We start from the raw sequence: 19,002 nt of genomic DNA, 5'->3' as shown, positions 1-19,002 counted from the left end.
CACACACACACACACACACACACACACACAAACACACACACACACACACACACACACACACACACACCTCCATGAAAAGCTATTGGGTTCTTCCTGCACTGCCAGATGTGTGTGTATATATGTAGACACACACACATCTATATATACACACACAGACATACAGACACACACACACACACACACACACACATCTATCTATCTATGTATCTATATTATATATATACACACACACACACACATACTAGATAATCTAGTATTTCATCGGGTGTCATCACTACCCAGCAAGACCCTGCTTCTGGAAGAGGACCACAGTTCTTTTACTCCCTCATCCCACACTGTTCACAAACACACGGGAGGCATCCACACTTTCATGCTCTGCTGGGGCGTGTGTGGCTGTTTGTATTATGTACAGCTGCTCTGTCTATGAAGATGTGAGTGTCTTTGTGTAACACGTATTTGTGTGTGTGTGTTTGAGAGTGAGTGAGTGAGTGAGTGAGTGAGTTGTGTGAATGTTAATTAAAATCTGTTTTTTATGTATAAAATTGTAGACCACGAGCAAATACACACACACATTCAAATGTCCTAGAAGCGTGAACACACACACACACAGGAACATGCTTTTAACCAATTGTCAGATTAATAGCCTGGTCAATAAATGGTTCAGGGAGTTCCCTTAAGAATGCAGGATAGTGCTGCGAGGGGCGTGCAAGTGCGTGTGCATGTGTGTGTGTGTGTGCGTGTGTGTGTGTGTTTGTGTGTCTGTGTGCGTGTGTGTGTGAGCAAAGCTTCCTTTCCTGTATTAGGATAAATAGCCTTGTCTATCATGTAAGGCAGTGTCTGGCAAACAGATTCCCCTCACGTCAAGCCAGATGAACACAAATGAGTTCCCCAGAGGAGACATTACAGGGGGGAGTGTGTCCCTGTGATACTTCTCGTGAAGGACATCTTACAGGTAAAGAGGAGGTGTGGGCGGCAGCCAGAAAGTAAGCATGACTGTACCGTGCATCAACCTTACATTTAAACACGTCAAGACTTTACTCATTGTTTAAGACATTAGAGTTAAACGGACTGCAGCAACTGCATGGCAATGAATCTTGTCTTGATAATGTGATAAAAAAAAATGCATTTACATAATGGCAAGCTATCTGTCATACCCCTCCCTGGTTGGAATCAATAAGTCCCTCATGTGTGCCTCAGAATGTCTCTCCTGGTGACAATACCATCAGCTCCCTTCTGGAAATGGATGGAAGCAGCACCTATAGCACCTTCAGAATAGCATTAGATAACCACTGGTTGTCACCCACTGTGGCGCTTTCAGTATCATTCCACCTCAAAAGGTGACAGGTCCCACGCACACTCGATCACTGTACTGTACCAAGAGGTAATTATACTGTCGCTGTAAATCTTCTCAATGGCTCTGCGAGTTAGATCATCTTCTCAGATGCCTGCGTGTGCACATATTGTCAGGGATGCACATATGCTTTATGATGTGCATGCTCAAACAGAAGCATGTACGCACTGCAGGGGAACCGCTGTGGGCTCAGGTGGCCAGTTGTTTGCCACATGGGTCACAAGGCCGCACTTTTTCCACGCACGGTTGCATCTCCAGAGTAGCTTGCATGCTATTCACCATGTTCAGAAAAGATTTTACTTTTATTTATTTTTTTTTTGTCTAACTTTAAGTGGATCAGCGCACACACTGATCTTTTCTGTGTTGTTTAGGCCATCAAAGTACGCAAAAGCGCTTCTTTTATCTGTAGAGGCTCATTACAGGAGGCAGGAACCCATTCACATAAGCAGTCATTTACTTCACAGTAGCTCAGCGGATGGAACACGATGTTACAAATCAGATCAATGGATATGACGGTAAATTAGAAGATGGGTCTATCATGAGCTTAACTACATAAAAAAGTACAATGACAAAAACTGCAGGCAGTGTCCTATAATTAAATACTATTTTAGCTTCTTCCCAGATTGACTCTTTTGGCCAGCCATAAATAATACAGAAAGTCTATAAGTAATAAATAAATATGTCTGTGTATGTATGTAAATGTGACTATTGAGCTAAAACTAGAAAATCTGCCTTGCTAGTTTGTTATGCCCTGTCATCATGTTTTTTTTTAGGTGATGTAAGGTAACATTTAGCCCCATGGCAGAGTCTGGATATTTAAAGGTGGTCTGTGGAGATTATGACCACTGGTGAAACTACGGAGCAGGGTTTTGCTTAGCGGGTTCCCGTTTTGTTCGTATCTCCTCTACTAGCTCAAATGTTGCACAGATACATGCACAAGCACCAGGGTATTACAAGCTCCTAGAGACAATGTAACGCTGGTACGCTGGTCAACAGTTGGGTTTGTTGGTGTGTGGTGCACCAACCAATGTAGCAATGTACAACAAAAGTATGGGAAAACAAAATCAGCAATAAAGTGTTTTATGAGGATGGTCAAGGTTACACACAACACATTTTGTTAAGAACCACTTAATTTAAACACAACTGTGTCTGTCTACGTGTCTCCTTTGAATTAAAACTAAGCACCCATGTGATGCATCTTTAAAAGCCACATTAGAGCCACTTTTGAATCCTTGCATGCTGATGACACAGAAATTAGTTTTTGGTGTTTTGGTTGTCCGTACCATAATTGTCCTTACATTGTGCCTGTTGTTGTGTCTGTGGGCAGCCACAACAATGCACAGCTGTTTGCCTGCACAAAGCAGTGAAACAAAAAAGGATCTTTTCATTCAGGTGTGTCACTTTCCACAAACGGTTGCCTGAATCAAAAGCACGCATCCAGACAGCATGTCAACGCTTTGTTCGCACAAAATGTCATTGTTGCCAAAACAACAATGCAGGGGTATGTGTTTGAAAATCAGTGTGCAATGTCACAAAACATTTACATATATATAAATAAAACCACAGAGACTGATAGTCAGACAGAAATGTCAAGGCTGTCACAGAGATTTCCATGCTTGGTGTTTGAAAATGCAAACATTTTAAATTCTCACAGAACCGGAACTTTGGGAAACACAACACGCACACACACAAAACACCAAGCCTGCAGGGATTGTTTCATTTGACCATGGGCACAGGTGCACTATGGGATGCCCTTCTATTTTCTGCAGTTAATCGATCACATGAAGCCACTGGAGCTTGACTTGGATTCACTGGGCCAGAGAGTGATACACACAGTCCATGTGCGTGCTTGTGTGCATGTGTGTGTGTGCGTGCATGTGTGTGTGTGTGTGGTAATACATCTCTGTACTCGATTATCATCAAATGGCTCTACAACCACTCTAGTGCTGCATGAGCCTTCTGAGAGTAGCCCTGAGCTCTGACCTCTCAAGCTCTTCGTCATCCATTCAGACTCCATTTGCAGGTAGGCATGAGGGGAGTGTGAACTGAGGGGGGGGGGGTCTCTGGAGGTTAGCTAATTTGACCCACTGGTGCCTTACCCGCATCTCCCTCGCTTCACTTCATCTCACATGCTCACATGTCGCTGCAAACTTTTGCTCTCCTTCTAAAATATCCTGCTCACAAATCTAGTCAGCCTTCACTGCTGCTCGCCTTTTGACATCATACAACTTTAATCAGGTGCAGACAAAGTGATGGACCTAATTCAGAGCCAACCTATGGCCCTCCTCCAATCCCCACTACCAGTTAAATCCTCTGGGATGGGAAAAGGGTTTGGAGCAGGGAAATGGGTACTTCTATGTTGTACTGCAGTCTATACTGTAGCACGTGTATGCATCCATATTTCTCTACTATTTCTTTCATTTATGTATTCACCTTCAAATGTTTGGGGTTGTCAATGTAACTGTATTCAATGTAGCTGGCATTTCTAGCTATTTTGTGTTGAGACTAAATTAACTTAATCTCTTTGCATTTGTCTATAGTTATTTCGTTAAAAATCTCTTGTCTGCAGATGGTTGCAGTAGGAGGTAAAATAAGACAGTGTTTATGGTACAGGAGAACATGTAGGTGTCAAGTGAGAATGCCTAAACTGCAAATATATTTACAATCTACAAGAAAAAAAAGCAATTTTCCTAGTGAGGTATTGCCAGTGCATGATGCAACAGGACAAAGAGGTCTATTTATTGAAAGGTACACACTATAACTTTTCCTTTATTTTGATTTATGACATTTTTAATAGAATCACGAAGAAGGCAGTGTAATGTATACCGATCCATACTGTTCTGCAGGGATCTGTTGAGAAAACGGGAATGGATATAAATGGCAACTGTGTATGTCTCCCAATATGTGTGTGTGTGTGGGGTTGTGTGTGTGTGTGTGTGTGTGTGTGTGTGTGTGTGTGTGTGTGTGTGTGTGTGTGTGTGTGTGCACGTGCCCACGCGCACAGGGGCATTGCTGGAGAATAAAAGGGGCTCAGTGCTCTTAGAGAGTGAGAAAGAGAGAGAGAGAGACATAGCTCATGAGCACAGAATACTAATCCTGTTGCTACAGACACTCTTAGCAGACCATCAAAAAAAAACAAACAGAAAAAAACTTTCACAGCTAATGGTGACATGTGCATTTTTCACTGTGTGTGCATGTGTTGTGTGTGTTGGTGTAGTTAAGGGTTATTAAAAAACCTGAATGTTCTGTACACCTGCACAGTGTGAACATAAACACCTCTCTCGCCCATGCTGCTAAAGACACATGCAGGAAAACACACTTCTCTCTGCTCCAATTACCACAAACAATATTGTATTCCACGAGGAAGGGATGAGCTGTGTGTGTGTGTGTGCGTGTGTGAGAGAGCAAGTGAGTGAGTGTTTGTAACTGACGGACCACTGGCTCCTGCTAAATGTAAGGGTGATCTGGTCCCGAGAGTCCTAGCCAAATCCCAGTCCTCTCTCTAGGTTTCTCCCTTTCTATCCCTTTTCCCACTCTTTGTCTCTCTCTGTGCTTCCTCACTTCACATAAAAAAACACAACCCACATCCTCTGTCTGTGCTAATGAGAATTCTCAGTGATTGTTCGGTATGTGTGCATGCGTGCGTGTATGGCGTGCGTGCATGCGATAAGAGACAGAGGCAGGTGTCTGGCTACAAGACTTACTTGTGGGACAATTTGACCCCTGGATAATGGGCTGCATACCTGAACCATAATGGGACGGGGAACAGGAAATCTTATAGTTATTTTGATGGCATAATTTGAAATATGCAGACTTGCCATGCAGTGAATTATATGTAACAGAAATATAGGACATAGGCAGGGATGTAAATGAACAATGAATCAGACTCACACATATTATAATAAAAAAGCATTGAGATAGAGATTCTTTTGGCAAAACTTGGAATTGGGCTATTATAATTTTAGTTGATGAATGGCCCTATTCCACTAGCTGTAAGTCAGTAAAAATGAAGGATAAGAAAAAGAAAAACCATGCAGTCTAAAACAAGTCCGGCTGCCATTGCGCTGCTGCATCTGAAACACTGCTGGTGGACATTACGACCGTGACCTGAATGTGTCGGGACTGAACAGAGCCAGATTGGACATATATTGGAGGTAGTGGACACTGCTTTCAGCCACTTAACTCCTGACTCTTCAGGTTGCACCTTGCTTGCATGGCATAAACCAAAGAAAGATGAAAAAACAACTTTGCCTACCATTGTAGCAGCAAGTCCAGTATCATTCGAAACCAGGCAGCGTTACAGTGTGCTTTTATGCAAATACACTTACAAAGCAGTGTCTGGCTTTAAATGAGACATGAGTCAAGCTTATTTTCAGGTTCATACTTGTGTTTTGGGGGTTTCTACTAGACCATGTTTACATGCTTTGATGCGACAGGCTTTGATTCAACCTCCAATTTTGGTGAGTATTTGAGTATGTTAAGCCCCTCAAAAAGGCGATTCATTTGCCGGAAGAAAGAAAGAATAATACCGTAATTCCTGTAAGAAAGACCGGTAGTCTATTAAAAGTCAGGCCTCTGATAGTGGCAGGGGGCGTGGTCAACATGGACAAATAAAGACAGGCCTCAAGTTAATGCCGGGGGAAAGAAAAGAGCCTTTCATATAATGTGCATTCAAGTTTATCGTAATGTACATCTCTACCAATTTAATTTAACAGATTCATCAATATATTCATGCTTTTTTTCTGGGTTATGTTACTCAATATTAAGTATTATTTTCCTACCGGTATTTTAATCAGTGCCGCTGTATGTGTTACCCAGTATGCCACCAGGTGTCACTGGATGGCAGTAGCTACATTGGATATGACATGGGTTTCATTTAGCAGAGAATGTAGCTAGCTGGAGGTGGGAGGAAAAGCCTGAAGCTAGACACAAAGCTAGCTAGCTAACCTCTGTCATGTTAATCAGATACTGGTGTAACCACTGTATGCTCTTATTGTAATCTACCAGCAATACAGTAGTACCTGTATCTGAAATAAATACCAGGTACATTTACAGGGTTTAAACTGACACAATTGTGGGGTTTGATTATTTCTGACCCAAAGTGCTTTGTCGCCCTTCTGGCTGTTTTATGGTGATATTGTGCAAATTTTTCTTAAAAAAGAAAAAAGTGATCTCTGTCCAATGGAACGGTACGGCTTTTCAATTAAAAAAACAGTTTATTTAAAACAATTATACAGGATTATATATAGAATTAGAAATAAAATGCTTGCTTCTAATAAAAAGCCCACTTCAAATAAAAGCTTGGTACCTTTTGCAGTTAAGGTAAATAAAGGCCTCTGCTTTTATTTGAGGAATTACGGTAATTCAATCTAGAAACCTGAATTCACTTGTTTGACATCTCTTGGAAATGATATACAGTATGTGATAATTTATTTATTTATTCCTGTCCATGTTCATTATGACAGATTTACCTGTGTTCTGTCCAATTAGATTCAGTCATTAGTTTTGGAAGGGGTGTGTCCACTGATTCGTTGAGGCAAGATGGATGGCAGTAGCTCACTCAGTAGGGGGTTGGGTTGGGAACTGGAGGGTCGCTGGTCCAAGTCCCCATATGGACCAAAAGTATAGCAGTGGAGTGGTAGCTGGAGAATTGGCAGTGCCCAGGAGGTGAACTGGAACCTCTCCTGTTAAGGCACCGAACCCCCAACTGCTCGGGGCGCCGTTCCATGGGCAGCCCCCTCACTCTGACATCTCTCCATTAGTGCCTGTACCGAGCATGTTTATGTAATTCAGGCCTGTGTTGTATTTACAATGTTGTTGCCATCTGGTGGTGTTTTTTCTGTGAATCTGTTTTTAGACCTCATGCTGCACGCTAAATTTCCTTTCATGAATAAATTATTGTAAAAAGTAAACACCGCTAAATTCCTCAGGGTCTATGTTGATGAATGTTTAAATTTCAAATGCCATACTGATCACTTAACCTGAAAAGGTTATCTAAACAAGTTACCTCTGTTTCTATTCGTATTCATCAGATTGATTTGCCATATAATTATTAATATGATAAAACTAAAGGGAGGCAGGGCAGTGCAGCCCGACCAGGCGCCTCCCTTGACCCTGTCTCTCGTAGTTCTGCTGTAATAGTTTGAGACTGCCAGGGGACTTCCTTTGACACACTGAGCTCCTCTCTCCGTTATCTTTTCCTTTGTGTGCATCCATGTCCCAGAAATGCTTGTTACTAACCTAGCTCTGGGGAGTCACTCCCCAGAGTTCTTATGTTCTTTTTCCCCCAGCATGTTTCCTTGGATTAGGGAGGCTCCAGAATCATCAGCTGTCGCCGTGGTCCTGCTACACGTCCTGCTTTGCCCTGTTACATCCTACTACGCTCTGCGGTGCCCAGCTACGTGCTGCTGTGACCTGCAATGCCATGAACTTCTACAAACTACTATTTCTGGTCACTGTTCCGTTATCTTTTATAATGACTGTTATTGTGACTATTCATTACACCCCCCATCCGCCTACCAAGGGCCTGGGTCTGTCCTAGGTTTCTTCCTAAAGGGAGTTTTTCCTCGCCACTGTTGCCCTGTTGCTTGCTCTGGAAGAAATTAATGTGACGGTTGGTTCTTTGTAAATTATAGAGTGTGGTCTAGAACTACTCTGTATGCAAAGTGTAATGAGATAACGGTTATGAATTGAAAGCACTTCTCACCTAGTATAAAACTCAGTTTGAGCCCCATTTAAACTATTGTAACGTCATATGGTGTAACACTTTTCCCAGCCACTTCAAATCATATGGGCATTAACATGGTCTGAGTCCAATACCCATTTCGTTGCGTTGATTTACTGAGGCTTACTGAATATATATATTCTTTCATAACGCCATCCATAGGTTAAACTGCCAATTGTGTGAGATTCATCCCCAGCACACAGGAAAAACACCTGGCAAAATCACTGGCATGAAAGGAAGGCTAATGGGGATGAGCCTGGGTGTAGTTTGTTAGAGACCACAGATCTGAAACAAACTTGAGGAAAACTCAAGGATTGTTGCGTTCTGTCTCCATCTTCAAGAAAAGGCCTGCCATTGCTAATAACATTTGATTGTTGAATAGTCATTAAGTATTATATTTGTGCTGGGATGGTCTGTTTGTGCCGTTTGTCTATGTTGAGTGTCATTCTTGTGACTGGTTTTGTTCCTGTTTCCTCATTATTAAGTGTCTGTGTTCTGTTATACTTGTCTATGTTTTATCCATGGTAAATTGAGTTTTTAGTGTCTGTATATTATCTACTGTATGTTTATTGTTATTCACGCGACCTACATTTGATCATTGTAACTTCTGAAATAGCGTTTAATGATACAGTAATGGTGTGTGAAATAAACAAAACAAAGCGTTATATTACCTTCTAATAGCTATATTCTCAGTAATGTGACAATCTGCAGGTAACTGGTTGCTTATAAATCACTAAAATAGTAAACAACGTAATTATCAATAACTTAAGCATCGTGGCTAACACTATTGCTACTTAGTTTATGACAAATCTTTTTGGCTGAGAGACACTTCCCTACACTTGTTAGATGTTTCATTACAAAGCTTTGTTCATTTGTGTTAGTCACATTAATATTTGATGTATTATTCAAATATTTAAAAACAAACAATGAAATTTGAATGGTATTATAGAGGAAGATTGACAGCTCTAGTACTCGTCACACACACCACCCACAGACCACTCCGTGTCTGATTCAACAGTGTTATGATGTCAGGAGAATCTCAACGCTGATAGGCTATCGCAACACAGCCTCACACGGATTCAGCATGTGCACCTCATTCATATTGTGTAATTCACGTTTCCCTTTACATATTTGGTTCTATCTGCATTGACTTTGTATGTAATTGTGCCATGCAAAAGATTTGCTTAACATTTTGTGCGTAAACAGCGTGAAAGGAAAGCATCTACTTGCAGCCACAAGTTAAGGTGTGAAAGCCAACTAATTACATTAAAGCACAGCAATAGTGACTACAGCAGCATGATGGATGAGCCGACACACCGAGGATGGTGTAATTTCCCTGTGAATGATTGATGAATGATAGAGAAAAATAGTGTCAATGTCATGTGCTATGTCTAGAGTTTTGAAAAAAACATGTCTCTACAACCCTCAACAGCTAGTAACAAGAGGAAACCACTGTTAACACAATAAGATAAATGTGATGCCTGAGTGTTATTTTCAGCTACTGGTGAATGGGGCAGAAGTGATGAGGTGACATAATAGGGAGGTCCATGTATTGGTCCATATCATAGCTCTAATCCTAATCTAATTCCTGCCCTGTGGATTTCAATAACCAGGGTAAAGAGGGCTCGGAGGCATCCATCATGGTGACCTTTTCTCTGCTGTGCTAGTAGTGCTTTGGACGGCACATCACCACAAATATGTGATCCGTCATGAGCCATTCATCCTGTGTTACCACATGCCTTAATTAAACAAAGGAAAAAATAAAGAAGAAAAAAAGATCTGATAACTTATTGGATAAATATTTGATTTCATCAGCATCACATCGTTATAGCCTAGTCCTTTTGATGTTTTAGTATCTTTTGAGGAGAATGCAGTTTCTGAATGACAAACATTTGCAGTTGTTGGCTCTAAAAATCAATCAGCTCTAAAAAGGTTATCCTCATAACTCTTTCTGATCTTCTGGGGCTTCTGGCAGTTTTAGTTGGTGAGCATTGCTTCTGTAGCACTAGGATTCATTCTCTGTGAATGTCTGTACAACATGTCGCCTCAATCCGTCCAGGAATCGGGAAATAGAAGTCCGTACTGACCAAATTGGTGGAATGGACGACCGATCTACCGACTAACATTGTCATCTCTAGAGCCGTGAATTTCTAAAACTGCATGCCACGGATGACTTAAGGTCCTTTAAATCTTGTTTTATTGTGACTTTAAACTTTTCTTCCATTTTCTTCTATGTATGTGCACATTTAGGTATTTATATAGCGTTAACCGGCATCATTCATGTTACTCTTTTGTACCATGACCTTGTAAAGTACTACTTTTGGGTAGTTCCCTCATACTGTACAGCACATAAACCCCGGCTTTAAACAAAGGCATTTTCCAGGTATAAACCTTTAACTTAAGAAAGGTATTCACTACTGCGTGTGCCTACTATCTGATACTACAGTCTGTTCAGTTGAGGATTAACCCATGCTGCTTATAACTTGAACCATATTTCGGTCATTTGGTTTTTGAAAGCACACTGCTTCCATCCAATCAATGTGGACAAAAAAGGTTATGCAGTGCCTGGAACTCAGCTTAGACTTTTTTTCACAGCCACACTTTCCGTTTCAGAACCTGCTTATCCAGCCCTCTGAGAGGGGTTTATGATTGCGTTCTGACTGACTATCAAGTCTGAAGGAACACGTGAAGGCCACTAGTTAAATAACTTAATGTGTATTTATCACAAATATCATTACAAATGATATTTCTGTCGCAAATAGTAGCTGCATGTGTTCAAACAGTAAAGGTACTTTATCAAAAACAGTCAGACAGGGCAGTTGGAAAATCAACCACCAGCTGAATTTAATGTTACTGGCTTATTTTGGCTGAAAGAAAATCCAGGCTTTTGTAGAAGGAGAGAAGAATTGGTAGGAAGGAGAATCAATACATTGAATATGTTACCATGGCGAGGAGAATAAAATAAATGAAAATGAGAAGGTGAAACCCAGCGGCATATTTGTTTTGGTCTCATACACATTGCATGTCAGTTATGGTGTCTGTGTTAGGGCTCTTTTTTTTGTAAGTGCATGATTATATGGGGTTTCTAAGACTTTCTTCACAAGCAGGGAATTTGCACACATTGCATTTTATGTGATAAACTTATGTGGAGAAAGATGTTCAGTTTCTCCAACACAAAGGACTTTAATATCCTTCTATCATCCCTTTCTTTATCTGAACTATCAATGCAACAAGCTAGTCTTTTCTTTGAAGATTTTCAATATTCAAATATAATTCCAAATAGCAATTAGAAAATAGAAAATAATTCCCTTTGATAGTTTGCTTTTTTGCCTGAAAACTGGATGGATTGTTAAAAAATCCAAACTCTTTTTTGAGGACATTTCTCAGCCCAGTTTTTATCATCCTATTGTGATTCTGGCTGTGATGGACAATAGTCTATTATACTGACTGACCTTCACTAAGCACATTGTATTATTCCTGTATCAATAAACCCCTCAGCAGGGTTTGCTGCCTGGAGCTGAGAAGGTTCTTTGTTGAGGAGTCTTTGTTACGGGTATGACAGTTACAGGGACCGGATAATACTTTGCATGGTATTAGGTGACCTAAAGGGAGAGCCTTTCTCTGTGCAGGTGGAATCTGTCAATGACGCATGGGATTTAGTGCAGATGCCTGTTTGTCCTTCATCCTCCCAGTTAGAGGAGTCCTTTTTTAAAACATTCTAATGAAGTTTTGCCCCGTGGAGCGAACTGCGACATGATATTTTCAGTCCATATGTATATTTTTAATTCTAGCCAGAGAGGTCGTGAGTCTTTGTCCATCCAATCTATAAATGTATTGCAGATTAGAGCAGATTTGAAACCACATATCTGTTAAAAAAACACACAAAAAAAACACAATAACAAATAGCGTCTCATTTCCATTTAAATTGGGTAACAAGGGCCAATGCAAGCTGTGTTATACTATATAAAACAAGTTTTGTGTTTTTTAAATACTTATTTTTTACTTAGTGAAGGTATCTACCCCTGCTTTCATATAGCACACCAATGTGTGTGTGTTCATGTCTCTGTCTTTACAACATCAATGTGAAGCATTAATCAAGTTTCATCAGTTTAACAATAACTGGCCGCATACAGTGCACGCACAATAATGTACAAATTATTCCAATGGACCTCCTGCTCGGGTCTCTTTGGCTTTGGTCTCTTTCCAGCATGTTTAAAATGATTAAGTGTGATCAAATTTAAAAATGGTTATAGCCTATGTCGAGCAAAAGGTTGACACCTGCTAATCAATGGCAGAGTCTCTCACGCTGCTTGGTCTTAGAAAACTAAATGTCTACATACATTCCAGAATATTTAGCAAGGGACAGATTGTTAAGTACTTCCAAACTACTAAATCAACATAAGCAAAAAACTACTTTTCTTCCTTGTTGCAGGATTATGGGGGGGGGTTCTTTTGTCCTACTTTCAGATTTTTTTTTTTTTATCAAGTTAATTGTAAATTCTGTACATTCATTGCAAGGGGTGAAAAAGGGTTTATATAGCATTTTTATCCAAAGAGCTTTACCATTCACACGCACACACACACACACACACACACACACACACACACACACACACACACACACACACACACACACACACACATTAAATGATGTAATCAGGTTCAGTATGTGTCATTTTCATAATGTCAAAAAGTGTCAGACTTTGCAAGTCAATAACATTGCATTGTTTTTCTGTTCTTCTTGCATTGCAAATGAAGAGCTGCAGACTGCAGAGCATAAGAAAAAGATTCCGAGATGGAGACGTGACGAGACGAGACAGAGAGCAAGAATTTCAACTCTGTTTCTGACTCAGCAAGGGTGTCAGTGTTTGTCTTTCAGTGGACGGAGAAAGACGACAGGAGGGAAACAGCAGAGAGACAAGGTTCTGGCTCTCACTCTGACAACGTGATGTTGGGTTAATTCTGCTATTTTAGGGTAATTAGGACATAGGGGAATTATTTGGAAGAAAACGGTCTTCTGTACACAAAGCCTAGCCCACATTCTGTCATGCTATCCTCTCATCAAGGGCTCTCGGCAGTACAGCCATGATAATGAGTGGTGTGTGTGATCCTCATAGAGTGGCCGAGTGCTAACCAATACGTACACAACGTCAGTGTCTTTGAGGTGAGATGGCTTTAGGTTATTGGCACAAGTACAGTCTCACCCCGACACTTGGCATCAATTTACTCAGCGCTGCTATTTGTTGGGCTTTTGTCTCAACCAACAGTGCATCAGTCCTCCTACGCCATGTCTCTTCCTCTGTCACTCCCTTTTTCCTTCTCTTTCTCCCTCTCGGAGTAAATTAGATGATACTCCCCCTTGCTGATTGAATCCAGAGAACCATAACCTTCCCGTCAGCAAGGTAAGACACCCTAGAACTCCCAGGATGTGTGTTAGTGTGTTGCTAAAGGCTTGGAATAAGAATAACAGGGTTCTAATTAGTGCTGTTCACTCTGCAAACATGCCTATAATCCACCCCAAGGAAAATGATTACATTATGTAATTCTGTGAACTATAAGACAAACTACAACGTCTCTTTGTGTATCTACGTTTCACTTCTACATTAGTCTAATTTATTATTTAAAGACACGCCATGAGAAAGCTTTAGTGCAAACGCTCGTCCCTCTCTTTACGGATAAGCGCTTAACCATGTCGCTGACAGGCACAAACACACACAATCCAACACACACACACACACACACACAGATTTCTGCACATATTCCTATGTGTGGGAAGGGACTGTGTGCTTTGTACACAATTCATTGATGTGTGAATGACCCATGTGCATGTGTGTGTGTGCATGGGTGTCAAATCTGATCTTGCCCTAACATTGTCAACAGATGGTTACACCCACACACGCACACACACCCCTACCTCCTGGCCACATGGGGGAATCTCTAAAATATAGATCAGAAGGCTTTATTTCTGACAGCCATTTACAAATCTTTTGATGGAAGGTTTAAAGGGCCCCCTTTGAACTGCTTCGATTTTTAATTAAAGGCCAACAAACAAAATTCAAATAAGAAATTCTCTGTTAAGCAGCGGCATATGGCCCCCCTAAGGAGGTATCAAAAGCCAGAATAACAAGGGCAAACATGTTTTGTCTTATTTGCTTCTGCAAGCTGGGCACACACGTAAACACTTGTTATATAGTTTAACTAAATTTGTGTTTTTTTTTTCCAATGTATGGGTTCCCACCAAAACAGTGTTTTACTTGTAAATGTGTGTTGTAGGATGTTGTGTTACAGGGCATTAATAGTATGCTGAGTGCAGAGAAGTGTGCTAATGTTTAACATAATCCTACCTTGTCGAACATCTCGGGGTGCTATGGCGATTGCTTCATTGGAGTGCAGCTCAGTGACGCAGCAGTCATCGGGAACGAGCGAACCATTGCTGAAACTGTGGGGCGTCTCAGGGAGCAACGGAATAGGTGGCGCCATGATGTTGTGGTTTGGACAGATACATCCCGTCTGGGTCATCCCACAGCCATCTCCGTCAGAAACCTCCTGGTCTCCATTGTGACCTGTGCGTAAACACTCCTCAAACCATCGGCAGAGCACGCCGCAGGTGAACTGACTGGAGTTCTCGTTGTTAATGAGTAACACCTCTACCAGTCTGAGCTCCAGCAATTCCTTAGAAACCTGAGGCTCATCCGCAGCTGGGTGTCTCGCTAGACATAGTTGGACAAAGTTCTTATCAAACTGTAGGAAGGAGTACGGTCCCTCTGAGTTGGATTGGCTGCCACAAAGATCAATGACTTCCTGATCCCTGGCAGCAGTTGTCTGTAGGTGAAGGGGACAGCTTTGATTGGCCAGGTGGTGGTCAAGGGAGAGGAGCATGGGGGAGTGTGTCCGGCAGATGCTAGGGTGGCGGGTGAAGCGGAGGTAGAGGGAGTATTTGGTGGGATCAGGGTTTTCCAGGGACCAGGAACAGCCCGGCGCCCGGGAGGGAAATAGCTCCCTTAGGGAGAAAGAGCCATAGAGCACCCCAGCTACAAGGCTGGAACATGGCGAGGAGACGGGCGAGGGGGGCCCCTCTGCCCCGGTGCTGGGGACACCGTCGGCAGCCCCATGGGCAGCCTCAGCCAGGGCAGAGAGAGGAGCTAGAGCGAGGGCAGACAAGGCAGCCAGGGCCCCAGCCACAGCCAGGAGAGAGGACAGCACAGACAGACACACCCCACCAGCAGTGTTCATCCTATGACATTCGTCCTGCAGGGGAAGAGATAAGAGAGGAGGATGGGGAGAGAGAGGGGGAAGTACATTAGAAACATCATGGAATGTCTTTAAACACAATCTGACAAAACCATGGATAAAAGATAAAAGAACTTGACAAAAGTCCTGTTAACGAAAGAAGCATGTCTGGTTGGATATATTTATGGACAGGTTCCTGCTTTTGTCTCAGAGTATAACATAACCATGTTTATGGCAGCAGTTTTTCTTCAAACGCACACGTACACTGCCAAAAACAGAAACACATCCCTGCTGGGCTGATTAAAAGGGTTGATGACTTGGCTTTTGAGACATGCACTGTGGGGACTGCTCTACCCTCTCCTGCTGATACATGCACACAAACACAAAAGAAAACACACAGACACACACACACACACACACACACACACACACACACTCTTGCCTGCTGAGCAGTTCCCCCAAGGCTCTGGCAAACTATTACCATCACTGACACAGTAAGGGTTCGCCAACAGCCTGATTTTGACTCACACAACACACACACACACACTCTTGACAACAACAAAAAACATATAGCGTTTGGGTTTTTTGCTTGAAACTGCTTCAATACCCACTACATTTTTGTTTCCTGTGTGTGTCTGCTGCATCATCTGAGAGTTTATTTTGCATAAATGCAGTTGGAGGAGGATGTGTGGGAGATGGGAGATGTTGGCACCTGTAACCTTATGGCATGATACCCAGACAAGTAAGATTCAACAAATGTTTCCTTGCAACACATCCTTTTGACAAAGAGATGCAACTTTATACTGTAATATCAGTTTTGATTTGAGTTGACAACTTTGTAAAACTTTACAAAACTACTGTACACTATCACAAAACAAGAAGCTTCCAGTTACAAATTCCTTTGTTTGACAAACTAAGTATTGCAAATGCACAACAGTGATCTGATGGGAAATAAAGACAAAGAAGCACAGGAAGAATATGTCAGAGGCTCATCTCCTTCAACTGATTATACATTATACATGTTACATTGTGTGCCAAAGTGTGCTTCTCTATAGATAAAAAACTGACAGTACTCAGTGTACCTATTGTGTTTATTATAGTTATCACAGCCTGGTTGTAGCTATATCGGTTTCTTCTGGGGCATTTTGAAGCTGTAATGTAAAGGTTGTTTATTTTTTATAATGTAAAGTTATCAAACCAAAAAAACAATGCATGACCAGTTTGTGTTATTTGAAAAACTTAATACATTGAGCCATGGCAGTTGTTGACTTGTTGTGTACAAGCTAAGGTAAATAAAATGATTCATTTACATTTCTTTTTAAGTATTTGTGCAGCTAATGTAAAACATGGTAAGTTACCATTAGCGTGTGGGAAATGCCATTCATAAAATGGTTACAAAAAGATGTTGGACAGTGTAACATACAGTAAGCTAAAGCTTTTGAATTTGCATTGTGATACCACTAGCTAACAATGCGGGCAGTGTAACATACAGTAAGCTAAAGCTTTTGAATTTGCATTGTGCTACCACTAGCTAACAATGCGGGCAAGAATAGTGAAACGTGTGGCTGCTTAGCTAGCGCTTTTTTTTTTATTCTTCCCATTTTGCTGATTTGACGTGAATGTGGCAATATATGAGTTGCAATACTAACGTTGCTTCATAAAAAACGAACAGAAGTAGCGACTGGTATCCATTATATTTAGTGCTAAATTAGTGTCCCAGCTAGCTAACAATATAAACATGCTAACAAAGTTGCAAAGCTATTGTGAATTGAAGATACTGCACAGCTTTTAAGTAGAAGAGAGGTTTCTCTTACATTAACGACAATGTGGAAGCAAATAAAATAGACAATCCACTTTCCCTCACAACAGTGACAAACTCACCTGAACCCTGCACACCAATTTCTCCTGGTCTTGCCTATCAAATTGGTCTGCCTGGTAGCTAGCACCAAGGAGTGGAGTTCTTGCTCTGTTTATTGTGCTTTTAGAGCAAGAACTCCACTTCCACAAGGCCTATGTTAATGAAAAAGCAGTAGCCTGTACTACACAGAAGTCTGGTACTGCTCTCCAGCATTGGACACGTAGTTCACTGGGTCTAGGTAAGAGGCTGGGAACTGTGCTCACCACGTCAAGAGGCGACCCCACAGGTTGGACAGTAAGAGGCAATTGGGCTTATGAGAGGGTGCATGCAGTTAATAATGGAAACCCACTAAAGGCAGACACAGAGGGTGGTACAACAGGGAGGAGGAGATGTTGGAGTGAGCCAGGCATTATTGCAATTATACTGGAATAGGAAAAATACATGCAAAATGCAAATCCTTCAACGTGAAAAATAAACAATCACAATCATCACAATCACCAGCTTTTAGACATTACCCTGATGCAAACATGGCAGAAAATGTATCAAAGATGATTTACCTACATCCATTTGGTTTGAATATGAGTGGTTGACAGTCCAAAGACTGCACAAAACAAACACACAACTGTATATTAGACCACACAATAAAGGCAGTGTAGTCCCTTTCGCTTATCAGAAAGCGTTTATTTTGGGAGAGGTTGGTTGTAGTGTGAGTAGTAACCATAGCAACACCCTATGTTCTCATCTGGACATGTATTTTTTTTTACTTTGATTATTTATCCTGCTTTTCCTTTTATATCTCACAGGGTTTTCCTACCCAGGATTCTCACCTGCTGCGTTTTCACACGGAAAATCTGACATGAAAGCTTTTTAAACAGTGTTGGCTCGGGCTGCTGTGACACTTTGACAAGTGTGTGGCACAGTGGGGAAGGCTAATGTAGCATATTTTGAAATATGCTTAAGGACATCATGCTGTCTGGCATATGATGGGGTTATAGACTATGCCACTTCAACAAGTCAGACTTTCAAACAAATATGCTGTGACACAACATCCATACAGCCAGTGAAACATGTCCCGCTAACACTGTGTCACTGAACTGTTAAAACCCGGAATTCACTTTGATTGTAATGCAATATGAATCTATAGCATAGACTATGACGAATAGCATTTCTAGTTTCCCCGTGGAACTAGGCTTATAGATAGCATGTAAATGTCTATGCTTTAAACACATTTTATTTTTATTTAGACCGTACAAAGAATAGAAGTTCATCTAGTCACAGACCTATCACAAGTGAAGATAAATAGCATTATAGACCAAACCATGCATAGGTAAAACCTTGCGCACATTTAACGGATGAGAAGAAGTCAGAAGCGTTAAGCAAATTGTTTTTGGGACAATGAACAATGAATATTCATAGACCCACAGTCTGTGCAAGAGTAGGCCCTAAAGTGCTGTCTTCATGAGGCCATTCTGTCCCACTTCACTCTTAAACAGCACTTTACTGTGGGCAACCATAAATATTCATTAGCTTTGATGTCTTCCTTCCCCCTTCCACCTTGACATTAATGTTATCACCAAGGATAGCAAAATATGTATATCCCTCACTCCCTGCCTCTCCCTCTCCTCTTGGCTCCGTCTTCATTCTTTTGTGCAATGAAGTGACAATGTGACTCATCTCATAGTTGTCCGCACTCTAAAACTCATCTAAAAGAGAACAGTGCTGTGAACTAACCAACAGCACAGCACGGAAAGTATCACTGTCCCAGTGGTGAAAGAAGTAAAAGTACTAATATCACACTGTAAAAATACTCTGTTACAAGTAAAGGTCCTGCATTGAAAT

General features: G+C 41.3%; 1 protein-coding gene across 15 annotated transcripts in view; it reads right to left on the bottom strand.

Annotated features, from left to right (window-relative positions):
* The window catches only part of adgrb2 (adhesion G protein-coupled receptor B2), a 215,220-nt gene that overhangs the window by 130,586 nt on the left and 65,632 nt on the right, over nucleotides 1-19,002 (bottom strand). For all 15 annotated transcript variants that reach the window (XR_004659264.1, XM_034891466.1, XM_034891459.1 and 12 more), the window contains exon 2: nucleotides 14,420-15,323. Coding sequence is in view for 14 of the 15 variants with exons in the window: in XM_034891466.1 (XP_034747357.1) it covers nucleotides 14,420-15,308 (889 nt within the window). In the remaining variant the exon portion in view is untranslated. The remainder of the gene's footprint in view (nucleotides 1-14,419; nucleotides 15,324-19,002) is intronic.

The sequence above is a fragment of the Etheostoma cragini genome, chromosome 14 (genome assembly GCF_013103735.1).
Source record: "Etheostoma cragini isolate CJK2018 chromosome 14, CSU_Ecrag_1.0, whole genome shotgun sequence".
Taxonomy (NCBI): domain Eukaryota; kingdom Metazoa; phylum Chordata; class Actinopteri; order Perciformes; family Percidae; genus Etheostoma; species Etheostoma cragini.
The sequence above is the reverse complement of the archived record's forward strand: the minus strand, read 5'-3'. Positions and strand labels throughout refer to the sequence as shown.